General features: G+C 40.2%; 1 protein-coding gene across 1 annotated transcript; it reads right to left on the reverse strand.

The window, feature by feature from the left end:
- cd82b (CD82 molecule b) lies at window positions 1–23,834 on the reverse strand. Its single transcript, XM_053427727.1, has 9 exons — window positions 23,671–23,834; window positions 18,238–18,310; window positions 16,730–16,802; window positions 11,103–11,227; window positions 9,794–9,868; window positions 7,865–7,963; window positions 4,336–4,509; window positions 2,938–3,021; window positions 1–1,948 (listed from the first exon to the last, which is right to left on the reverse strand). The coding sequence occupies exons 2-9, from the start codon at window positions 18,298–18,300 to the stop codon at window positions 1,871–1,873; spliced, it is 771 nt and encodes a 256-aa protein (XP_053283702.1). The 5' UTR covers window positions 18,301–18,310; window positions 23,671–23,834; the 3' UTR covers window positions 1–1,870.
- Between the last annotated feature and the right edge of the window lie 3,291 nt (window positions 23,835–27,125).

Raw genomic sequence — 27,125 nt, forward strand, 5'->3', positions numbered from 1 at the left:
TACTTTTTTATTATTAAACTTTTATTTATTATTATTGAAACAAAAAGGAACTTAAGATTCTGTAGGACCTGGTCATCAATAAAGTAATTGGTGTGGCTGTGTATGTGCATGAGTTCCATTTGTAGATTAAGAGATGATGATTTTGGATGAATGAAAACAAATTTACAAATGGGAGGCGGGGTCCTGGCCAGAAAGGACCTTTCTGATAGGACAGGAGCACCGAGCCTCCGGATAAACTGCTGCCCCATGGGAACAGAACATAAGAAAGAGCTGCTAAGAAACAGAACACATACAGGCGGAGCAAGGGACCGACATACACCTAAACAAAATCATTTCTTTTTTTTGTAAAAAGTGTAGAAACATCTTTAAACACACAATAAAAAACCTTCATCTCTCATTAAGTTAAATTAACGTTTCATTTTGGCAGGTCATAAAACAGAGGGTGGTTGGAACTGTAAAAGATCACCGCTCTCTTTCCTCTCTCTTGTCATGAAAACGATTGGAAGTGACTAGTGCGAGATGGCATGAAAAACTACGACTACATAGAAACAATGTATCCACTACACTTAGAACAAATTCAGTGTTGTAAATGAAGTGGATAAACTGAAATATAAGTAATTTTCTGGTCAAAGCACCTTCTGAAAATAAGATTATATGGTTTCTCACTGTTTTCTCTGCTTTTGTTACTGAGAATAAATTAAAGTAAAGATCTACAGGCCGAGTGCTACGGTAGACTGTTCACAAACTAATGCTGTGCTGAAGAAATGAAAATACAGTTTTAAGAGCGACGACAGATTTGCTCTTAAATTTCTCAGATTCAGACCAAATAATTGCAGACTAGCTGCCGTGGCAGCCGCTTTGTGTACGCCATCAGCAACGGAGAGGAAACAAAGAAAAATAGCACTCTTAAAACAAGGGAATGTGGGTGACAACTTTCCTATTTAAAACGCTGACAAAGCACCAAGGTGCTTATAATCCCTTACCGAGGTCATAGATATATATACAGTTGTAAAAAAGAGCTACTTGAGAATATAAAAAAAGACAAAAAATACTCACACAATACATCATACACACACTTACTTCATGCAAAACTAGTCATTTTGAAGAGCTACTGGCTACCAGTCAGACCCGCCCGAGAGGAGGACAGGAGCTATGATTTAGAGACGCCAACAGTTGATTGATTCTGGGAGGGTGGAGGAGGAGGAGGAGGAGGAGGGTGAAAGTGAAGGTTAATATTAAGGCTACTGAGTACAAGGTCTTGATGACAGAAGCCAAACCCTCCACCACAGCAGCCCTGCCCTGCGCCTCTCCTCCACCCTCTGCAACCAAAAATACCAGCTGCAGGATCACAGAGTGGCACTACTCCTTCAGAGCGTCTCGTACATGCATCCTCCCTCTCGCCTCACTCTCGTCTCCCAGACTGCCCCCGGAGTCACAAGGTACTTCAGCTCTCAGCTTCACCAAACGTCACTGAAGTGCTCTCTCTACTTCTACTACTACTACTACTACTACGATAAGCGCTTTTTCTGAGGTCGGTCGAGGAAAAACACAACACCTGAATGACCATAATGTCAAACTGTCCAAAAAATCACAAATGTCTCATAGGAAAACACAAGTGATAAGACAACAATGGTAACTTGTGAACTTGCTGGACACAAGTTTGATTGAGAGGTGAGTGCGTTTGTGTTTGTGGAGCGTGAGAAATTTGCACAGCTGTCGAGGCCGGAGAAGCTGAAATGGGGCAAGACAGCTGTCCATTTGTGTGTGTGTGTGTGTGTGTTTGTGTGTGTAAAAAAATGTGAGCCGAGGAGAGCGAGAGAGAGAGAAAGAGTCAATCCATCTGTGGTGTGAAGCTGGCTCTGTCCTCAGCTCAGTACTTCGGCACTTTGGTGTAATCTTCCTGGACGACGCTCTTGCAGAGACACATGGAGAGAATCATCCCGAGGAGCTGGAGGAAATGAAGTTGTCACTTTAGTTATCAGAGCTGAAACTGAGCAGTGGAGCATTCACTCATACTTAGACAGCATATGTGTCAAAAACAAGGACTTAGATCACCTTAAGGATGTCAGCATGTCCACTGTATCACAGTGAATGAACGACTGAGATCAATTAATCAGACAATTGTTTTCCAGATGTATCGACAATAAAATGGCCATTGCAATTTCCCAAGCCCCAGGGAGATGTTTTAATCACCCTGAAAATGAAATGTATTCAGTTTTACTGTGACATAAAGCCTCAGGTTTTTCTTATTAAATGATACCAATCACCTGTGCTTCTATTAAATGGGATGCTGGAGACAGGCGACAAGTTAATTTAGCTCAGCATAAAGACTGGAAACTGCCTTCCGGTACTTTTAAATCTCACAAATTAACACATTATATCACTTTTATTAACTCAACACTCAATAAGTGCAATGTAACCATTTAACAATGTGGTTTGAGGGGGGCTTATGTACAACGACGTTTAATTGAGTTCAATCTATTCCTATACCTCAAAGTCAGACTAACAATCTTCAAACTGGCCAAGAATGCAGTTTTTGTTCCTCATCTTCTACTGATGAATGGATTAATGGTGATTTACATCTTATTGTGGTTATTTCTCTCTTATTTGAGTCACCTGCTCTGTTTATTGTTGATAATGAGCCTATGATGTCACTTCCTGATATATCCAGTAGCCTAAAGGCCATCGGGAGTCAGAACAACAAGTGGGAACAGGGGTTTTGCTACAGGAGTTGCAGAGTTGCTGACGTCATCACTTATAAGCCACATTAAGATCATTTTTCCACAGCAAGAGTGTCTTGGTTTATTTCCTTCCTTTGTATCAAGATTCATGGTCAGCATTACATCAAGAGTGGCAGTGACCTAACCCATACATGTGACATGGAGATAGTGCTGATAAATGTCTGAACTAAATGTGAGGGAGGGATAAATATTTTACCTCCACGACTGCCACGCCGACACACATTCCCAGAATAACGCCACAGTTGTCCAGGAGCCATTTCTCCACGCTGGTGATACAGCCCTGAAGGAGGGAACAACAGAGGGAGAGGGGGGATGAGTTAGAGAGAAAAATAGAAGTAGGGCAGGCTGAGAGCCAACGTGCAGAGCAGAGATGGATGATTACATGATCCCAGCCGGACATGAACAGAGCCTTTTCAAAACACCACTGTGAGTCGTTGAGGGGAAGAATAACACGGCTTAACTGAGCTGAGGGAAACAGTCGACAGAGTAAAGTTCCTGAAACACGCCGACCGAACAACAGGTCAGCTCTCCTTTTTCTTTTCTTTTTCAACGAATCACTGAGCACAAACAACCCGCCTTGGCCATCACTGTTCACTGTGTTGATTAACCACCCAGTGTAACTGCAGTGCCCAACTGAGCTGGAGCCCAGAGTTACACAACATGAGTCTAACGGACTGATGTAATGAGTGGAGGTGTGTCTATCAGAACAATGCAGGCGTGCAGAAGCATTGTTCAAACAGCTGAAGGAACAAGGACTATGGTCTGGACCCAAAGATAAAATGGCTCAATTCATATAGAGCTCAGCTTCAGCTGGGCGGCTTTCATATTGTAGAAGGAAAGTCAGACTGTGTCAGGTAAATGTCACCATGGTACTGCACTAAATGTAACTAAGTGCATTTACTGTAAATGAGTACAGTTTTAAAGTACTTTCCAACTTGTTTACATTTACAGATGCACCATGTTGACATCATACCTAACACGCTTAATTGTCTGCTGTAATAAATACCAGCCAGCCCCTTAGAAGCAGTAAATGTAACTAAGTACATTTACTGTATTTAAGTACAATTTTGTATTGCTTTAAATTATATTGAAAAAGCTCAATGTTATAAAAACCTCTCCAACAGCATAGTGGTGAGTAGATAATAAGTGAATTTTCCTTTTTCTGTGAACTATCCCCTTAATGTAACCGACAACAGTTAAACTAAGTGATATCCTGCATGTGAATCATGAATCATGGCTGAGCAATTAAAATGAAAACACTGACAACAGAATAAAACGCTCAAGAAAAGTTGTCCATTCAGCACAAAGACGCAGAGAGCAGGCAGCAGTTTCATATGAATGATTGAGATCAAAATGAATTATGAAGCAAGGAGCCACATTTTGAGGGAATTAACTGCCACTCGTAGAATTATGTTTCTTCATAACTAAAATGCATTCACACATACTGACTAGTTTATGTTTGCTACGCTCAGCCTTGATACTGAGACAGAAATGAGATGGAAAAAAATGGATAAACAACTTTGAGTAAATTCAGATATATGATTTGAAACCTTAGTGCAGAAACAGCGTGAAATACTTTAGAAGAGTTATGTACCGTTTCATAGACAGGTAGCTGTAGGGACGTGTGCTCACACAGGCCGACTTCCTGTATGTCTGTGCCAGGCAGGTCCTCGTTACGACAGGAACAGGGGTAAAGGTTCCTGGAGCTGTTCATGATCAAATGGTTCTCAGACCAGTTTCCTGGACCAGTCCATCCACAGCACTTCATCTGGTGAATGAACGAGAAGAAGGATGTGAAAACAAAGGAGTGCACATACATAAACTGATGTGAAAACAAATAAGATCAGGGGGAAAATACAAAACTGTTTTCAGATTTTCTATTGTGGTGTTTCAGGTCATTCTCTGGTTGGCTCCTGTTTTCAGAAAGAACCGGGGGAGAGAGGTTTGGCAGGAAAGAGAGAGCTAAGAGTGGTGCAAAGAGATAGTGAAGACAAATCTTAATCAGAGTGTGGCGCAATCTGACTTCAGCTTCCGTCAGACCTACTTTTATTTTATATGGGCTGATGAGTTCATTCAAAGTACAAAAACACAGTTTCCCACTTATCCTTGATGTGTAAGCGTTTCATTTTTAAATATGAAAAAAGAAATTTTCATGTCACAGCCTCAACAGTCTATTCCCATTCTGTTAGACCTCATAAAGTCATTTGGGGAAGTTTCTGGATACACAATTAACTGGCAAAAAAGTGAATTTATGCCTCTTGGGGATAACCATGAAGCAGAATTTCTGCATAAACTCCCATTTAAAGTTACAGACAAGCTCAAGTACCTAGGAGTTACCCTTCCAAAGGATCCTAAATTAATATTTAAACTGAATTTCCATGAAAAGGTGGAAAAACTAAAAGGAGATATGGGCAAGTGGCGCACGCTCCCGCTCTCTATGGTGGGTCGTATAAATGCTATCAAGATGGTTTCACTGGCAAGATTCCTATACCTCTTTCAGAACCTTCCTATTTTCCTCACAAAGTCATTCTTTAAGTTACTAGACTCAATAATCATGCCTTTTATCTGGGGTTTTAAAGCTCATAGAATATCAAAAACTAATTTACAAAAACCCAGAGAGAAGGGTGGATTTGGGCTGCCATGCTTCCAGCATTACTACTGGGCGGCAAATCTTAGAGCTCTTGCCTTCTGGGGTGATGGCTACAACCTGGATATTTCAACAAGCACCCCTGCGTGGGTAGCCATAGAAAAGAAAGATGTCAAAGACAGTTCACTCCCAGCTCTTCTTTTTTCAACACCTGGGCTGCCCATCACAAAACTGAAAAATCGAATAATTATTAATTGTTTGAAAATATGGCAGCAAATTAAGAAGTGCTCCAAGTTACCTGGTACCTCTATCTATGCTCCAGTGTGTCATAATCATGCATTCCCCCCTGCTCTCTCAGATGCAACTTTTTATAGTTGGAGACAAAAAGTTATCATAGTTCTAAAAGATTTGTACATTGATAAAACATTTTGCCTCATTTACTCAATTAAAAGACAAGTTTTCCCTTCCGTCAACACACTTCTTTAGATACCTTCAGGTTAGAAACTACGTCCGCAGAAGCCTGACTAAATTTGAATCTCTCCCTGACGAAAGTAGGATTTATAGTTTCTGGCTTGGCCCACCGGATTCAAAAGGCTTGATTTCAAGCTTTGTCAGGGTATTCTCTGAACAAGTGAACTATGCCACCCACTCTTTGAAAAAGGCTTGGGAGGAGGAACTGGGTCTCCAGATTGATGACATTGTTTGGCAGGAGGGTCTCAGCAGAATCCAATACTGTTCTATTAATGCCAGACATCACTTAATCCAGTTTAAGGTTATGCATAGACTCCATTATTCGAAAACCAAACTACATAGAATATATCCTACTGTCTCTCCTTTGTGTGATCGATGTAAATCTGCTGACGGATCCTTAACCCACCTTTTCTGGACGTGTTCAAAGCTGTACGACTTCTGGTGTGCAATATTTAAGTGGTTTTCTGAAATGTACAACTTTGTGTTCAAACCTGAGCCAGAGGTGGCACTGTTTGGCTTCTCCCTGTCTCTTTTGCCTCGAAGTATTCCAGTACAGCACACCATCATGTATGGAATGTTAATTGCAAGGAGACTGATTCTAAGGCTGTGGAAGTCAGAAGCAGTGCCACTCTTCAAGACGTGGCTATCGGAACTTTTTTCTCTATTACATATGGAGAAGATCCGATATAGTTTGACGAACAATCTTAAACAATTCTACAAGATCTGGCAGCCATTCCTGGACCGTCTTGCTCAATTTGATGGAGATCTAGAGCAGCTATGAGACTCACAATAGGCCATCACCTCTATTTTTTTTTTTTTAATGTTTTTAGTGTACTAGTGATGCATCAATACATTTCATTGTCTTGAGTTGTACGCCCTGTTTGTTAGTTTTGTTTGTTTGTTTGTTCTGTTCTGTTTTTATGCCTTTATTTTATTTTATTTCAATTGACTATTTTTTCTTTCTTTCTCTGTTCCTTTCATTTTGGCATAATTTATTACTTATTCCTAGTATTTGTCTGTTTGTACTTCACTACCTGAAAAAACCCTAATAAACATATTGAACAAAAAAAAAGAACAAAAAAAAATATATGAAAAAACCTAATAACATCATGCTTTTATTGAAAATACCTCTACCTCAATTTGCAAACGTCCATACCTGCTATTTACAGTGCATAAGTGCTTTCACACTAACAACCACTACAACATGAAGTGCACCAGTAGCTCGATGGTGCTTTCAAAACAGTCAAAATGTTGAGTGTAAAACGCTCAGCATCTTGTCTGCGGAGTAGTGGGAAAGGAAAGCAGCGGAAGATAGAAATATCGGGGCCTAATTTCTAGGCTGCATGAAACAGAGGCTACACACAATAAAGTGAATCATACATATGAGTCAAGTGAGCAAAGCAGATGGTAGATATTTTGGTTGGTAACAATCTAGGTCACATGTTTTGCCGTTTATCTTCATTCATTTCCATCTCTCTTTTTGTGGCAGTAAACTTCCGGATTTCAAAACCTAGGCACATAAAACTATAGCTGTCGGCTAAATACCGCTGGAGAAATATGAAAACATTCAACATCTTCTACTTGACACTGTAGAATAATGTATTACGTGTAACTAATGCTCTAGTATTGTTAGATAGTAATTATAAGTTGGAGAAAATATAAACATCAGCCTTTGAATTTTAATTACTAGTTATAGAAGAGGGGGATTTATGACAGCTAATTTAAAAGGAGCTGTTTAAAGTTTTTTTCGAGGCCAGTGTTCTTCTCATCCTCTAGACATGGTGTGGATGCAGCATTACATTGAATAGAATAAACAGAGAACACTTCAGAGTTAAAAGTTGGATTCAAACTAGTGACGTCAACTACAAAATATGTGCATTCAAGTCACTTTAAGAGTTATTATATGCATTACATTTTGTTCATTTATTTACAGGAGGATTAATGGTGCCAGCAATGCAAACCCTTTAAAATACAATTTGTTTGTTCATTTTGTACTGTATCATTCAAACTGTCGATGACATTAAACATTTGTGTTTGTCTCGTACAAACCAGGTCAGAGACTTACCGTCCTCTGAATGAAGTCCCATGTGTGCTCTGTGGTTCTGTTCTGGCCGGTGTAGTTGATCATCATGCCCTTTATGATGTTGGCCATCTCATATTTCAACTGCAAATGAGAGGACAATATGTCAAAATCGATTGCATGTAATAATCATAGTCAAATAACTGTTATAGACAGAAACAGATAAATTCATCTCTAGTACATGGAAGAGAAACAGTGTTAAAGAAAACAAGCCACTTTGAATATTTTCTAATATTTACAACCATCTGAACTTTTCTGAAACTGAGAGTTCCTTAAGGCAGCACCTCGGGTGGTACCGCCCTGGGCTGTTGGGCTGAGACCTGGCACAAATATAGCTTAGTAGCAGCATGACTGTTTGTGTGTGTGAGACCACAGAACAGTAGCAGCGCTGCAGTGTCAGAGCTCGACTGGAGATGAGTGAGAGCCTCACCCCATTCTGGGAGAGGGCACCTCCCTGCCTTGTGGTGAGTCAAACCATAGGGAGCGGGACGAAGGCTACACACACACACAAACACCACACACACGTACACACACACACACAAGCACACATACAAACACATGCACGCAAACACATGCACATGCAGATCAACAAAAGCCTCCACCTATCCCAAATCCTAAAGAGGTGAGGTTTATCAACGGTGGAATATTTGTTTATGTCCTTGCCATCAGAGTAGGAGACCAGCCCTGGAGGTCTGTGTGTTTAAACACAACACTCCCTGTACACAGAGTGCAAACACACAATGCTGGTTCTTCTATTCAGGCTGGATCGTGTACTGGTTTGATTATTGGTTTGTTCTGAGAGATTTTAAAGGGAAAAAATGGAGACAGCTCAAATTATTGCTGAGTTTGACGGTCACTTATTTGTATGAATGTATTGGATCTGGTTGTGATGCTTTTATTGTATTTCTATGGATTTTATAATAATATTTTACTGATATTGTTACATTTGAAAGGAAACTCTTCCTGAGCCACACTGTCATCTTAACATCACTTTTAGTGTTGAAGTGTCAGTTGTATAATTTAACAGAAAATAAATATATATATATGTTGTTATTTTGCTTAACCTCACATTATAAAGGAACAGCTCAACTTTCTGTCTGTTTTAGATTCACTTGATTCTCATTGAGCAGTGATCATCTGTGACCTGTCTGACTTGTTTTCTCATTTGTGTGTATTAATGACTAATTTACCCCGCCGGCTTATTCATCTATCCATCTAGTAAATGATTGAAACTTTATTACACTTCTCTTTTTAAAAACAGACTGACACATATTTCAGAGCAGAGGCTGAGACACATTTTAGTAACTTGGTGATTTGGTGAGGCTGCCTGCCTGTTTGGGTCCCTGGGCTGATAATTATGGGGAAACACTACGCATACCAATAGAATATGTCAGTATATAACAGCAGCTGTAGGAAAATACAGTCAACATAGATTTGTTTACTCAACACCGGAACAAACAGAAACACCCAGAGGCTGAAGTGAAACGACAAAGGAAACATGGAAACACAACAAGTGTAGGAGCCTGCTTACTATTTCCCCTACACAACACATCTCAGTCAATCCACCCACTTCATCTCACATTCTACCAGCTCCCAACATCACATCAGCCACAACATCCATTCACTTTCCGTTCATCGAGCTATGAAACTGTGTTTGACCACAGAACGCAGGTGCTTCCTAAGTTCAGCTAAACCATAAAAAGCAGCCAGACAGGCTCCAGCTGTACCAGTGAGAGAAAGAGTGGTGAGAGGGTAAGAAGGGGCGAGAGATGTTTAAATTAAGAGAGAAATTTAAACAAAAAGGGAATCTTTAAAAAAAGATGAAGTAGAAAGAAGGGGATAACATATGAATCAGGGAAATTAAGAAAGAGGGGAACAGAGGGAAGTAAACTGATAAAGCACATTGTCGTTTACCGGCTCTCTCTGGAAGTAAATGAGGACTCCAGCGGTGACCTGGGCGATGATGATGAGCAGGAGGCAGGTGAAGTACTGTGGAGGATGAGGGGAAAGTCAGTATCACAACATTTAGTTCAATCAATCATTTTTTATTGAAGATTATGGAAAATTGAGTAATAATTAATAACTTTTGAGGAAGCTCTAAATAGCAGACACACAGAGATCAATGATCTTGTGAACATAGTGAAGCATTTAGCAGTGAATGAGACAAATATTCTCCTAAAGAGACGGTTTAGACCAAAAACAGTGCTAAAAGAGATTTAATACTATTATCTCAATCTTGTTGGTCAAAAACAATTCAACTCCAAAGTAATGATCCTTTTCACTGCCAGATGTATAAATTTACCATTTTTTAACAATTTCCACATATCAACTTAGTACTAAGGTGGTCAAATCACTGTTATGTTCATAATTTGTTTCAGTTTCCACCAAATGATGAATAAAAATCAATTACTGAGCTTTGAAAACACAACAAGAAAGGACTTAACACAGCATTTGACACATCATCTAGCTTTTGTGTCTAGATTCTTCAGAATATTTCTGAAGCCTCGAGCAATTCATTAAAGATCCTTCCATTGTTTTTGTCCTCTGTGTGTTTGTGTGAGGGTGCGTGTGTGTGATGGGCTGCTCTATCGCCAGCTGGTCATTGTCACTGGGAGAAGTAGGTCACAGCAGTTCTTCAGTTAACTCCTTGCAGGTTTAACACGATAGAGGTCATGCAGCCGACCCCGCTCTTGTTGTACCCCCTGCATCTCGCTGGCTTGAACCCTGTCAGGCCTCCTCTCTCAGTAGATCAACACATGCTGCGAACCCTCTGCTCACACATGAGCAGAAATGCTCAAGGGCTTTGCTGTCAGCAAGAATCTGTCAGGTGTTGCTAGTCAAGCTTGGCATTTCGAGCAGGTGCATTTAGATGGATGAACAAGAGCTGTATTTGATTGTTTTAAAGGTGGTGCGATAAATACAATAGGAGTGTCCTGTACGTGCAACTGACATATCGAGTAATGTAGTTTGTAATTATTTATTGTTTGGGGGCATTTAACGTCTTTGTAATAGAAAAATCCGGTTCAAGTTCTGGTTTGAGACTTATTTATCTTCTTTGTCTTGTAGTTCAACATTGAGTTTCCTGTGTGGTCGTACATGAACGTCTTACAGGAGTTTCTCACGCACATTTCCTATTCAGCTGCGATAGCGATGGTGTTAACTGTGTGTGAAGCCGAGCTGTGGTACGTTTGTGTTAGAGCTGGAAGTGGATGTGATTCCTCACCAGACCCAGCAGGCAACGGATTTCGTAGATGGCTCCGATGCAACCGAAGAAGCCCATGGCCATCGACAGTGAACCCACTCCGATCAGGATGTATGAAGCCACTTTCACCGTGTGTGACGATTCCTCTGGTGAAAACACAGGGAGAATTTAACTTCAACTGCAAATTCATACTGCACATTGGCTGCAGCAGTTTTATAGCAAAAGTTTGAAAGTTAAATTCAGTTCTTCAGTTAAACTCAACATCTTTTCTAAAAGAATCACTTAGCATAAAAATATGTTTTTTTCATGATAAAGTCTGAGCAACAGGCTCCTAATCTCTCATCTTGTTTTCCTGCTTTAACCACAGCGTGTTTTGCAAACTAATGCAGCTCAGAGGAAGGACTCGTTCACTTTAAAACCCATTTTGAGGCAGATGGCTACAGTGAGCCAAAAATGCTTCACGTAACAAACCTTCTACTCCTCGGATTTCAGAATTTTCTGCTGCTTTTCTCCAACAAAAATGATTTAATAGGCCACCAAAGAGAGTTGGACCAATACAAGTAAATGTGTGGCAAGATTAATTGAGTTCCCTCTTTGGTATGTAGAGCAGGCGATATCCAGAAGGAGGGGCTGGCGCTGAGAAGGGAGTTTGGAAGGTTGGAGAGGAGATAAACTGGAGCCATTATGTGACTGTGTTATCTGGGCTGGAGGAGCTCCAGAGTGTCAGTGCTCAGTGTATGGATGGAGCCAGAATCTGAGAACTGTGAAATGGCTTCAGCTTCTAAAGATTCCTGGGCCAAACAAACCAGCCAGCGCTCTCGGGAAACCCAGTATCATCTCTTCAGTGGAGAAGCTGACAGACACAAAAGCTCCTTCACCAGTGCCCTGTGAAAATTATGCAGTGTTGCTTCTGCTAGTATGTCAGTTACATATTTAAACATGAAATCTATGGATGAAGCAACCAGTTTAAACTTTTACTTTTACCTAATTATACAAGTCATAAAAAATGTTTTATCCAGTGTAGGCCTAATTAGGAGAGGTGCTGTTTAAAATAATCTAACATTAATTTTCACAGACAGTGTTAAGTATGATTTTCCCTTGATATTGAAAACTTAATATCTGGTTTTGGACTGTTAGGACTGGGATCGATGTTTTAAGACATGACTTTGGACCCTGGGAAATTATAATCCACATTTACATTTTATGAACCATGTGTTTGATTTTCTAATCAGGAAAATGAGCTGCAGATTAAATGCTAAAAATAAGTAGTCGTAGCTGTAGCTCGACGCAAAACACATAATTGATGAATGTACTTGGTGCACAGATGTGGTGTCCTGAAACATCTCTGACGATGCTCTCGATGTAAACTTTGATCAAAGCTTGTAAAAAGATGTCATTACATGCATGTACAAGGCTGCGTCTACATGTTCTACCAGAGCCGTGGTGGTTTGAGAATAATTGGAAGCTAAAAGTACTTGGGTCAACATATGCAGAGTGTTTATGTGGCTACAGGGTATTATTTAAAGGGAGGAAGACAAGCATACGGTAGGTTCTATATCCAGCACTGTTGAAGGATGTTATTTCAGTCTCTCTCTTACCCACCCACACAGGCAGTGTCTGCAGAAGCAGGTGGTGTGTGTGCAATTGTCTACAGTTCCTTGAAAAATGAATTACCAGAATTTGGGGGAGGGGGGCATGACAAGTTTTGTTGAGGGTTACCAGAGCAAACCGTTGCAAGAGACAGTTATGGTTGTTTAACTGCCATAAATAACACAACTATATTTGAGAATAAAAGAGAAAAAGGTGACACATGTCAGTGCTGAACATAGACTGTAGACAAAGGTGAAAGACGGGACAGTGAAAGTGAAGCCAAAGCCTTACCCAAAATGCATTTACATAATTTCTGTCATTTTAGTAAATTCTTATCACATTGCAAACCAGCGTTCATATCCGTCATGTTTTGGCTTCACAACTTGATAGCAATAAGGCCAAAACGGTCTCTGCTCTGAAATGGTACTGCATGCTAATTGCTCTTTCTGATTTTTGTTTGTAATTTTTTGTCTTATTATTTGGTGAAAACCTAAAAGCTATTTGACTGCACTTGTAGAACATTCAATCAAAAGGCAGTATTCCATGAAGATTAACTAACTGTGGGAGCTAAAATTGAGATGGATTTTTCTGTGTGGATTTCCTGTAACTCTGTGAACACTTGTTCCAGTAAAAACATTCAGTCTGGAGTTACACAGAACGGAACACTAATGCAATATTTGCAATTCAAATATTCTTGGAGCATCATAGCAGTACATGAATTCTGTAGATTGGCTATTTCCTTTAAGATCATATAGCAACAGAAAAACCCTATCAACTGGACTTGTATATCCCACATGTTGTTTCTATCCTACACTCTTTAAATGAAAGTCTTGTAAAAGGGTGTTTCCTCTCAGGTGTATTTGAGTTACAGCGCAACAGATACTGTACTTGACAAGTGTCCAGCTGTTTAAGCTAACATCTGTATTCTTCTGTGGTCACACTAAAACACACACTCAGCATGTGGTCGCTCGGCTACTCTGCTGTTCTGTCATGTACTATGGCACGTTTCCATGTAGGTCTCTGCTGTATTTTCTAAAATAGATCCTTGGGTGGTTTCCATGGAACTTTCCATTTAAAGAGGCAAGGATTATGGAGCACTTCAAGAAAGCTGCCGTGGGGGGAGCGACGGCTGTTGTTGAGTAAACGTGACCAAAGAGACACAAAAAGCTGGAGAAAAGTCATGGTTGTTCTGATTTAAAAAGTAAACATAAAAAAGAATAGCTCTGGGTTGAATCTGAAAAAAACATCTTCTCTCTGTTCACGTCTATGGAAAGTTTCTGAATTACTCTGCAGCATATTTCCAAACTGTGCTTCGGCAAACTCTCCAGCTCACAGACCTACTTTCCAAGGCTGACTTTTGTTAAGTGCCAACAACATCAACTCAGGATTTTATATAACTGGGGTAAACTATTAACACACCATTGTATCGATATCGAGGGGCGTATATTTAGGGGCAGATGGCCTTTTAAATTAAAAACAGGGGTCATGAAACCAAGACATTCCCCAAAGTTCCCCTGCTTGGAAGTCAGTGGGACAGCTGCAGAGGCCTCTATTAATATCACTCATAAAGAATGGAAACTGAAAACACAGAGATCCTGTTTATGGCTAGGCAATGGGACAACTTCTGAGGAGCGCACTGAGTCAATAAACATAGTTGTGTGCTGCTTTGTTTTTTTGTTCCTTTACAGAGTGGTAAGAGATTTCCAGTGAGAATATAAATCCATGTACGCGGGGAGGAGCTGAGGTCGAACCCATCCTGAGTACAGGGAACAAAAAGACGTGGAGGAGAGAAGGTCATCATGTCCCACATCCAGCAGGAAGGGATATCCTCAGGGTAGCAATGATGCAGGTTCTCTGCTATCTCTGGAAGAACAGCTGGATTATTGTAACAGTATGACTAGGACAGGCTGGGATGATGGATACTGTACTCTCTTTAGATTCTGAACGCATGACTGGAGATAAGCAAACTCAGCTCAGTGATAACCTTGGAGTGATTCCTCCCTCGACAGTGACCTCGAGAGCTGAAATAAGAAAAAAGGTCTCTGGAGTGTTCAGGACACAAGGTCAGATCCTTGGGGTCTTCGTCATAACTGCAGCCTCTTCACGACTCATTAGTCAAAGCAGCACAAAGCTTCAGCCTAAATATAGATTTCTTGAGTAGTGCCTGGCCCTCACAAATGGAGCTTTCTTATCTAAAAAAACATTACGGACATCATGTTATCCCAGAGCTGAAAATAATGGGTTCAGATTTGATTTGATTTTCTCTGATCAACAATCCAATATCCAATATATTAGGTTTACGGTAACAAAGAAAACAAGCCTTTTATGCTGTAAACCACTGGAATATGCTACCATATTAAAAGGTGCCGATGCTATCATCTTCTAAAAACTGAAAACATTACATTTGAAGAGGCACCTTTCGGTAGTCTGGTTAGCTGGTTTTAATTAACCCATTTATATAATTTCAAACTCCTTTTGTTTCTCTTTTTATTTCATGAGTCTAATTATTATTTAATGTTTATATTTACACTTTCTACAAAGTGTATATGTTTACAACTTCCATGGTAGCTCATGCTTCGTGCAGCAAATTATGCATCCACATGGAATTACACATGTTATGGGGCGGCTGTGGCTGAGGGGTAGAGTGGTCGTCCTCCAACCTGAAGGGCGGTAGTTCGATCCCCAGTCTGACCCATCTGCATGCCGAAGTGTCCTTGGGCAAGTTGCTGAACCCTGAATGGCCCCCCATAGGACTAACAAAGGGCTGCGAATAGATGCACTGTATGAATGTGTGTGTGAATGGGTGAATGTGAAACTATACTGTAAAGCGCTTTGAGTGGTCATCAAGACCAGAAAAGCACTATATATATACAAACCAAAAACAACCATGTAAACAAAGCTTTATCTTGATTTGCTAGTTACTAATTAACGTAATTTAACCAGCTATTGATTTCAGCTCAACACATTTCTGTTCAGATAATGTCTACTTATGAGCAGTAACTCTCACTCTCCTTTCCCCAGGGATGCAGGTAATAACCAAATATGAAGCGGATCTGAATGTGTTAACAAACTTAGTACTACTAGCTTTTTGATCCACTTCATTAAGTTCATCTCATATAGGACAGACAGAAAAGTACAAATTTACTTCCCACAAGTAAGTAGTGAGATAATAAACCGTAGGAATTCTTATTTAGAAACCTGGGGAAAACTTCTCTGCTCGCCCCGGCACAGCTCCATCTGGGAAGAATACACTGAAAGCATTCATAACTAGATTTATGGCAACTAAGAGTTTCCATACTTGGTTCCCTGTTCTTTTCAGGCAGGGCTGGAACTGGGTTTCATACCATTTACTCTTCACAATAAATAAAGTCAGAGAGACACATTGCTGTCTATAACAAAACTGATACCCTTGCCTCTTTCAGCAGGATATTGAGAGTCTTGCTGTCTCTCTTACAAAACCGTGACTACAAATAGATCTGTGGCAACATCTGTGAGGGTGGGAGATTCTATCTCTGCGTCTCAACCATCTGGGGAACGGAGAGAACACGCATGCTCAAAGTATGACTCTGTGGAAAGTTTGGGGAACCTGCTGTTCTCCAGCATAACCTAAAAGAGCTTGATCGCCTTGATAATCGATAAACCCTCTACTCCCCTGACAAATATATTCCCATGGATCTCAACATCTGTTATCTGTCTGTTATGTGTGTGTGTGTGTGTGTGTCATCAGGGCAGTTTTTGAGTGGCTGAGAAAGTCATCCAGTTTCTATGTGAGTCATATTTTTGGTTTGTTGGAAACATCCTTTTCTTTGGAATTAGTCCTAGAGGATACAAATCACATAGACTGCACAAAGTAGGTCTGGGCTTTTAGGATTTGACAAGCACACTCTGCAATCTCTATTTTCACCTCCACTGAGCTGGGAGTCGCTGGGTCAAAAGTGCTGAATGTCTGTTGAAGTGAGTGTTATCAGTAAAGGACGTGGCATGACAGCGGATGTGTGTGTGTGTGTTTGTGTGTGTGTGTGTGTGTGTGTGTGTGTGTCAGTGTTACAAACACTTACGCAGTACAGAAATGAAGCTCTGATTATCAAAGAGAACCCAGAGTCCAAAGCCCATGATCAAGGCTCCGAATATCTGTGAAGGATGAAACAAACAAAAGTCAGGCACCAATTCGCATGGGAGTAAAACACAAAGTCTGTGCTGGATGTCTGAAACGCTGAGGCATATTTCTGCTTCTTCAGTCTGTCACATCTGGGATTAATCAGATCTTAACTCTTCTCTCTGTCTTTTTGTCTTCCTGTCGCTTTCTCTCACAGCAGACACTGATGGAAAGAGGATGCGGGTAATATCACAACAGGTAGATCTCCCCAGCCTTCAACAGCCCAACTTTCTCTCATCACCACTTTGCTGGCTTTTATCAAATTTAACACCCGGTAGTGCTGAGTGAGGACAACTGAGTAAAGACTATTTGAAATGAGAAGAATCAGGATTTCTAGACTGGGACATTTTGTCACTAGCGTCTGAAAATGATCAGCTCTACCCTTTGTGCTATTGTAATGAGGTAATGAAGTGCAGGACTTTTACATAATTGAGAGGGTGCTTGTGTGGAAGTTGTGGGGCACTGTAGAGGGAGCGAAATTCATAGATGAGAGGCTTTGTTGATTCAACAGCTTCCCCCTTGTTCTCTGCCCCTGCCCCTAATCTACAACAGTAATTAGAGCCCTGGTTAAGAACTGCTCGTTTACAGGGCCTGTTGAGCTCCCGGCAGCCATCATTAGCCCACCACTTCCTGGCTTCCCCTGAGCCTCCCCTAGTCTAACGTGTCCACATGGACAAACACTGACACAGACACACATGCTTCCTCTTAGACACCCGTTGAGCGTTCACATCAAAAGGTCTGTGTCAGGTTTACAGCCTCACACTCATTGGAAAGGTCTGGACATCCTCGCAGTCACGTTTAGGAGTCTGGGGTTTTATCAATCCCTGGACTTTGTGTTGTGTCTGATGTAAAGAGGAGGAAACAAACCACCTGCAGCTGTTTAGACCAGGTTGTGATGAGGAACTCGCTTCAGGCAGAGCTGCAGCTACATTTCCATATGTATCTCAACTAATCTCTCATGATATTTGAATGAAGACACATATTCAAATAAAAACCTGAAAACCCCACACAGATCTCAACGTGTCATGAATGTTGACCTATATATCAGATGGCTGATCACAGATATTGTGGTTTCTGCATTTAAAGAGTCAAATATATGTTGATATAAACCGTATTCTCAGGTTTGTCTGCGGCACATGTAACAGAGTACACAGCTGAGTAGAGCAGTGTCTTCACAGGAAGTGGCTAACTAGTTATGAAGTACATTGCTGGGAAGTTGATCAACAAACCCGACATATATGAAGATACAGTATATATATATGCACCAAGGGATGTATTGTATATACTGTAAAGTAACTACATTGTCACTTTATTGTGAGTAAACAAAGCTGCTGAGGAAGTAGGAGTAATGCTCTCTGGAGTTATTGCAGGATGGCCACTAAACAGGGATGAAGAAATGAGTTTACTTACAAAGAAGAGGAGGTTGAAGAGGAACAGAAAATACTTGGTGACTGTGATGCATCCTTTCCCCATGGTTACGATTCTGGAGGAGAGAAGTGAACAAAATGTCAAGGTTAAACATCAGATAGAAATAAGTCATATGAAACAAAAGAAAGACACAATATGGACAAAGACACATCGTATTGTATTGTAGGGTTTTGAAGGCACATTTGCTCTTTTCATTCTTGACAAACAAGAGTAACCACCAAAATGAGACAGATTGGAGGAAGACCACCACAAAGTGGCTAGTGGTTTAGTCATGATGACTGTTTGGGGTCCATGACAACAGATGTGGTTAGGTATGCTGTTGTCATCACAAGAAGAGGGGAATCTAGGCAAATGTAATGTTATTACCAGCAACGGGCTAGGTTAGAGACACATGTCTCTTTTACAGTCCATTTATTAAATACTTCAAACCAAATATTCAAAAGTGTAGCTTTTTATGACCATATTATGGCTATATTCAACAAGTCTGATTTCATATAATAATTATCATAATTATATTTAAATCAGCTATATTTGCAAGGCTTAACAAATGTATGTACTTGTGTGCTTAACAAAGTCAATAAACGCTTAAAAAAGAATTAAGACAAAAATAAAGCAACAACAAAATGGCCACATAACAGACAAAATAATACTGGTTAATTCTATGTCAGTTGCTGTCTGTCATTTTGAGTTGGTTAAGTTGGCTTCATTGTTTTTTTTTCTTTTCTTAACTCTGTGTGTGTGTGTCTGTGTGTGTGTGTGTGTGTGTGTGTGTGTGTGTGTGTGTGTGTGTGTACTCATATGGCTGCATTCAGTGAATAACACTTTCCTTAGAGAAAACACCTGCAGGCCAGGCCTGCACCACACCACACTGCAGTACAATAGAAACAAACTCTCTGGCAACATGGTCCATAAGTCCAGAGAAAATATTTACCACAACCAGACATTTTCCCTTCAGAGAAGAACTGAAAATATAACCAGCCATTGTGGTTGTTTCAGGAGTCTGTAAATATCCCATGAAGACAACTCCCTGTGAAACAGATGACAAGCTGTTCTCTTCTCTCTGTCACTTGGAATATCTCAGCTGCAGGTTCTTCCCAAAGCCTATCATGTGTTTCTTACAGTCCTTCAACTCTATTTTGAAAGATCGCAGAGGAACTGTAGATTTCTTGTACGTAGATTATATACACACATGGCACTGAAACTAATGCTGTGTTAATAAGGCAGAGCAAGAACTGGCTGGTTAAGAAAAGTTATGTTAAGTAATGTTTCATGAGTAAAAAATGAGTCACTTGTCAGTGACCTACTTTCAACAAGGACTTGTATGTTGTATTATCAGTAAATAACTTTTGAGTCACCTTGGAAACAGTCAAATACCACAAAATAACACCTCACATTTATAACCGCAAGACTTAAATATCCCTCTCATCAGCAGTGTGTCTGTGTTTACATGCAGGTGACAAGTGAAGCATTAACCTCCTGGTTTCCTTCTCCTTTTGATAAGAGCATCGTCACAACAGGAAATAAATCACTGTCACTTTAATGACCAAAAAGGGTATAAAAAAGGTTATTTAAAAGGTATTAAAAAAAGACAACAGAGATGTACATTTTCTGTCATGTTTACTTGATACTTAACAACTTTACTTTATGTTGTATCAGTATTACAATTAATTAATTAAATTATTAACAAAATAAAATTCAAATGCTCTTTCTCAAATTTAGGCCTTTGCTACACCACTGTGGATATTTTCTTAATAGAAACGTTCCCCTCGATTTAACAATATATCACAGAACGACAACAAAAGCTCAAACAAGCATGCCGGGGCCAGTAGGTGGCGATAAAGTCTCCATCGACTATCTGTTGAGCGAAAAACATGGTATTCCAGGTAATATTGGGTGATGCCTGACATGGGGAATGCCGTTAATGTGGTGCTAGCAAACTCTTAATTAGACCTAGCAGTGCTAACCAAACGTCTTTCACAAATGCACAACGTAGCGGGAGGTTTCCTGCACAGATGTGTTCACAATAGCAACGAATCCTCTGCACTATTCAAGCGAGAGGCGGAGGAGCCAGGTGCAGAAGACAGAGGCAGGAAGTGACGTATTTACTCTGCTGCGTAGATCAAGTGATTTTGTTGACAGCATCCTGACGCAGTTGTCAGCTCTTATCACCACAAACTGTCAGGACATCTACGTCTGTGTTTTTTTCGCCAGGAGAAATATGTTTTCTTTTAGTTTTTTTCCATCTTTGCATCTGTCGGAAAAAGTGCTTATAATGAAATCAGGATTCACAAAGTCACATCATAAACCATTAGTTATTTTAGTGCAACCGACATGAACAAATAAATACTGTACAATTTTTCCCATCCAACAGACTTGGTTGGGTTTAATCGTTATGTGGACGACACAGTTTCTGTAGATGCTATTAAAAGACAGATGATGGCTGTTAAATTCACACAACACCCTAAATACCACTATAAAATTCATGTTTTCAAAACTGAAAACAGCACAAAGCCCAAACCACACAGCATATACCCCTGCAAAGTAGATAATCCTAAAAGGAGATTGTTGGCCTTTATGTCTAGATAGTGAACAGCAGTGGAGATTAAAAAACGGCTTAGTTATGAGTACCATGGTTTGTTGACTGAGCCCTGACCATGTGCCAGCATCTCCTAAAAATGCTTTAGTGCTACTTATTATATTTTTCTAAAGACATATAAGACATGCGAACAGACCCAGCCCAGTGGATTCTGAAGCAGCTGACTACATACTGAGGTTGAGAGCAGAGCCAAGCCAAACCGTAAAAACAGCCAAATGATTTTTGCAGAACTTCCATGAAGATAAAATCCAGCGTTAAAGATAAATTTCTTCCTCTGGCTCCCTGAAAGTGAAAGACAAATCTCTTCCAAAGACGGGAAATTGTGATGGAAATTCAAATGACACAGTGTTACCTTGGATAAGAGCTACATTGGTATTAGAGACAATGCAGTTTATTTGGACTGGGGCAAGAGAAGAAAGGCCAGAGGAGCTTTGAGCAAATGAGTCATCTGAACTTTCCAAACTCTGTGACCTCACGCAGCCATGTTTTATTCCCCTTCTTCGGCCCCAATCGCCCTCCCTGTGGTTCGGCAAACGTGCGGGCACTATTACACTATTAAACACCTCTTATACTGAGGTGTTCCATTGAAATCTGTGTTTGTTCGCTGTGAAAAGAGCAAGTTCAGAAGCGCGAGGCTCAGATATGATTGTGAAGACAGCATGAGAGGATGATAGCATCTACTGTGTCTGTAATGGACGCAGCATGGATCAACTACAGCCCTGTTGCAGAGGAAAACGCCCGGCCTTGTGCCAACCTCCAAGTTCAACCTCCGATCAGATAGAATTCACTGTCACATCTGTGAGGTCGTCGTGCTGGCATGATCCTGCCGACATCGTCTTGGTCCTAAACCCTTAATACCATGTCAGCAGCCTGCTTTACACATCTGCTACGATGTCATTCATCCATCTGTTCAGAGAGGATGTAGTCTACAGCTGTGTTTGTGACTAAACAGAAATGGTGGGGGAAAGAGTTTCACCATACATTTCCACAAACAGCTACTCAGCTTTTCCGCTTTCCTGCCAGGGAACTAAAGCTGGAAGCAATGATTGTTTTTTTTATTATCTGATTATTGTTTATCTGTATAAATGTTTTCAATCATTTGGGTCATGTGAAAGCTGTGGTCTAGACAATCCTTCAAGAGTTTAAGCTTCAACGAATTCTGTGGGATGAACGGGATTTCCCATCAACGGGACTCTAATACCATATGACATAGAGGGGGGAAATCCCCCCCCCCACTGGAGTTCTGTGCCCGCGAACTTTCCATCACCCAGTGGAAATGATGAAGCATCTGTAGCATGGTAAAACAGAGCGCATGTGCCTTGAACCTGAATATCAGTGCTCATCTGTTTAATTTTTCATATCATTTACAAAAAATAATGATGTCTCTTACAAGTTACCAGAAGCAAACCGATGTTCCTAAAAGTCAAAGTATATATTTAATAAAATATAAATCAGCTCAACTGCAACGCTCTCTACTAAAGCTTTCCAAAAGACAGCATGTGGTTGTATATGAGCTGTTAAAGACTATGTAATCCAGTGATATACTGCAGTTCATAGTCACGACAAGCAGGTGCTGAATACATGGCCAGCTGAATGCTGACGGAGACCAAGTGGAACCTGGTGTCTAACCCAAAAGTCCACTTTTCAACGGACAAAAGTCAAGGATAGGAAAGTTTTAAGAAACTAAGAGTTGTTTCTCCTTGTAAACCATAATGCTGCTTAAAAATGCAACTGATTCAGGAGGGACTCAAAAGTACTGCGGACTGGATGTTGCCTCTGTTGAATATGTGCCTTCCACAAACCCTAATACAGCTCACCACAGGGACATATGATGACCGGTCAAAAACAAGTCTCTGTCCGCTAACTACAAGGAACCATGAGACATCTGTGCCAAAGTCTTTGTAACGTTTACCTGCAAACAATCGCACTTTCAAATTGTTTTGCAGTATAAGCAAATTTCATCCAAATTAAAGCAAACAACACACGATGTGTTTTTACATTTGCTCTCAAACCGATTGGCTCCGTCACTCAGGGTAAAAAGTATCATAGGGACTGGTGGGGGGGGACTTTTAAAGTTCCCACACCAGGTTGAACCACTGGACGCTGGGATGACGGCTGTTCTCCTGACCTACTGACGAGAGGACTGTTATTCCCTAAGAAGTGAAATAATGACTTTCAACCACTTCTCCGTCTGGGACTTTTTTTTACTTGTTGTACTGATCCCACCTGTTCGTACTGGACGTTTAAGGATCTTTACATCTGAGCGATGGGGGACAAACTGCTGAGGCTAAAACGCACTGTAAACTGGATTTAAGTTATTATCAAACTAGCTTATATTGACGTTTTTTTTAATCTAATAGTATTTTGAGTAAGACCTTGTAGAGGTGAGTTTTAAAAGACACAATATGTCCCCATCGTTTCTATAGGGTTCCTCTACACGGGGGAGGACTCGCAGTGTTGACAGCGTGGAGCCGGGCACCTGACCAACGGTTTACAACTTAACGTTGAAATGTGTTGTGCGCACAAAGTGTCAGAAAGCGAAGCCGAGGCAGAGAACAGGACGTAGCGACCACAGTGACACACACTACGTCCAAACACATTCTACGTGTTAACCTTTAACACACTGTCGGTGGTTTTAACACGTCAGTTTAGTTGCCCTAACCCCGTTAGCTCGCGATACGCCGACATTTACCGTAACCGACAAGCTGTAAACACAGAAAGGAGATTGTTCAGCAGCTGTTGTTCCGCGGCTAGAGGAAGTTTCCTAAAGACAAATAAAATGGCAGCTAACTTAGTGGAACTAGGAGGAAAACACTTACCGTGACTTCAGCGGAGGAGGTAACAGTTGTCTGAGGGTCGACCGTCTCTTGAGCTCTCCACACTGTGACTGCCCCGTGTGAGTGTGTGTGTGTGTGTGTGTGTGTGTGTGAGATACAGAACGGGCGTGGGTGCGTGGGTGTGTGTGTGTGTATGTGTGTGTGTTTAACCCTCTCCTGTCCAATAGTGGAGCAACTCTAACTAAGATGTAAAAGTACACTCAATATCTACGTGTACTCCGCTGTATTACTGCACTCTATACCGCATCTACTTTATTTTCTATTACTGACACGTTACACTCACACTTTATTCCTCAGATGGTATTACATGTCATCTCCACTACCATTATTGACATCTCAAGTTATTTCAATGTGAAGATGTGTGCATACACCACATATGAAGTGTTTATCTCACTTCTTAAGACACATCTCTATAGAAAACCTTTATCGTGTGCTGTATATTACCTTTACATCTATATATTAGTAGTAGTAGTACTAACGCTAGTATAACGCTTAACGCATTTGAAAACAATCAGTGCAACAGCAATGGTATGAGTCATTTAATCAATTCACTTACTTTGATGGTGTTTTCATGGATCCAGAGGATTTTCTTTTCTTTCAAGAATTTGGATTATATTTTCTATTCTTAATTATTTTCAATTCTATTTTGAATTCCTTTTATCTATTTCTAATTATTCTGATTCAAAACAAGCAATGTACACGTGTCACTTTGGGCTCAGGGTAATTGAGATGAGCCTCTCCTTTCTGAATTTTTTGCAAGCAAATTAATTTATGAGTTAAATCCATAATGAATTGTCCTCTATGGTTAAACAAAAAAGCTCCATCAACCACAACACTGAGCTCTTTATTTTGTCCTATTGCATAACCAACAGTGATCTTATGATTTTGTATATACTTAAAGTAAAGTTTTCTACTCATACTATTCTTCCTGCAAAGTGTTAGTACTAGTACTTACATACTTACATAAACAACCTGAATGCTTCCTTTCCCAAAACACCCAGGCGTATGTGATGACACATAATTACTTCATTGTCTGTTTCCTTCTCGGCCAAAAAAATCTGACATTGTGGTGTGCAAAATCATCAGCAGACAATGAGCAACCTCTTCCAGACATTGCTTTATATTCTTTAATGGCGTATAATTTGAACTACTTGATTACATCATAGCCATACTATGAGTCTTGGTATAGTGCTGTAGAACTAGTAGTGGCAGCCTGTGGTAGTCAACAGTAGTAATTTCAGACCTTGTTATAGAAATGTTAGAAATAACCTTTATGTGGTTAGACTATATACTCAGCACATGTCAAACATTAGACAGAAATTCTCTTGTATTCAACTTTTATTTTAACTCGGAAAGACATTGAGGGAACATGACACAAAAGAAGGAATGAATTAAAACAAACGCAATAAATAGCAAAAAATAATGAGTCGGAATTGTAAAATTGTGAAAAAACAACTTATTCAGCTCCTTCACAGAGGGGAAGGACGTGAAATAAGGTTAAATTAAACATTTCAGATGCTCTAAGGATAGTAATAAGGTTGTTCAGCATATCAGGTTACAGGAGCATGGGCTGCAGAGTCTACATGTTCAGGTTACAGGAGCATAAAGAGAAAAACGGATTCTCAAAGTTCAGTGAAAACCGTCCTGCAACATAATCCAATCAATTGTGCGTGTTTGGAGGAGCCAAAGTTGAAAGACAAAACGAAAGTAACATATGGTTGTAAAAAACAGTAAAGGCCTCATAAATAAATAAAACCCAGTCTGTCGTGCTTCACAATGGGAGAGGGCCACCCAACCTTAAAACCAAAATTATAATTATCACTGGTGATAAATCTTAATGTAGCATGATAAACAGGACCCAAGGGCTACAGGGCCATAACTGAGGTGTGTGGACAAAACATGTCACCATAATCCAGAACTGGAAAGAAAGTTGTCCCAATAAACACCCTTCTACTATGCATCAGAAACATGATTTACTCCGGATGCTTAGTTTGCTCTCATCCATCCAGATTCTACCATACTTGTAGTCCATGACTCGTATTCAATTATGGTATATTTCCATCTAGTTTTGAGTGCAAATTCCAAGTCAACAAAGCACTTCTGTAAATAATTAACAGCAGAATGTATCAGATCTGAAATGCATTACAAAATAGAATGATCAGCATAGAGTGAATAGAATAGACCCCGGCATTGAGCCTTGAGGGACACCTTTTTTTTTAATAAATTCTGAGTTGACATTTTCAATAATCCCAAACAGCTGTTTGTCCATAAGGTAACATAAGGAGCATTTGTAAGCAATTCATCAAGACCTATATTATGAAGTATTTTTAGAAGCAATATCTGACTGACTTTATTTAACATCCCAAAAAGTATAAAAATACTTTGTGCTGAATATCAAATAAATAAAGTTTGTCCTGACCAACCAAATTCCTCAGATCTTTAACTTGCAGTGCATCGGTCACTTCAGCAGAAGAGAATAGTTGTAATGTAAGACGAGGGCTTGGAGTTGGCTGGGTGTCAGGATCAACTACAGAAAGAAAGGGCACTGTACACATCTCATCAAACACATCACCAGCAGATGTAAAATGTTTATTTAAAGCTGCACACGTCTGTTTATGGTCTGATACCGAACAGCCATCAGCTGTGTTAAGAGGAGGAAAGGAAACACTTGTGGTTGACAGAATTTGCTGCCTTCCAGATTTTTGCCGGAGCTGAATACGATTTGAGGATTAGAAACAAATAATAGTCAGATTCAGCCTTTCTTAATGTAGGCGTGCATTTGTTTCTAAGATGCCTAAGAGCAAGAGAGCGATTGGGATTCCCAGCATGCTTTATTCCTTTCTTCAAGGAGGGATGACATCTCGGCTCAGAAACAAGGACTTAACCCATTTTTTAAATCTATGTTTGTTTGAAAAGGTGACTGCTTATCAAACACTTGGGTCACGGTGATATTATCCACAGTTGAGAAAACAACAGTTTTAAGCTCAGAAAATAACAATTTTTTGTTAATGAGACACAATATAAAAAGATGGACAGAAATTTCCAGTCTAGTCTGCTGAAAAATGATGCAAATGCTTTATTTACTTATATATTAGTAATGTGGTGTTGCTGGTTAAACCGGACCAATTGTTTACACAGCATTATAAATGATCCAATGTGAATTCTAAAATACTGCGTACCACCATGCCTGAAGACATAAGCCAGGACTCAATATATTAAATGGAAAGTATGGGGAGAATGCATACACACAGAGACACGTGGGGGCCTTTTGCCTATAAACAACCTTAAACACACATACATTTCCTGTCACACACAATCCTCCTTTTCACCACGTGCCCAGTGTGTGTATGTGTGTGTGTGTGTGTGTGTGTGTGTGTGTGTGTGTGTGTGTGTGTGTGTGTGTGTGTGTGTGTGTGGAAAGAGTGAAGTTAGACTAT

Source organism: Pleuronectes platessa, chromosome 7 (genome assembly GCF_947347685.1).
Source record: "Pleuronectes platessa chromosome 7, fPlePla1.1, whole genome shotgun sequence".
In the NCBI taxonomy this organism is placed as follows: domain Eukaryota; kingdom Metazoa; phylum Chordata; class Actinopteri; order Pleuronectiformes; family Pleuronectidae; genus Pleuronectes; species Pleuronectes platessa.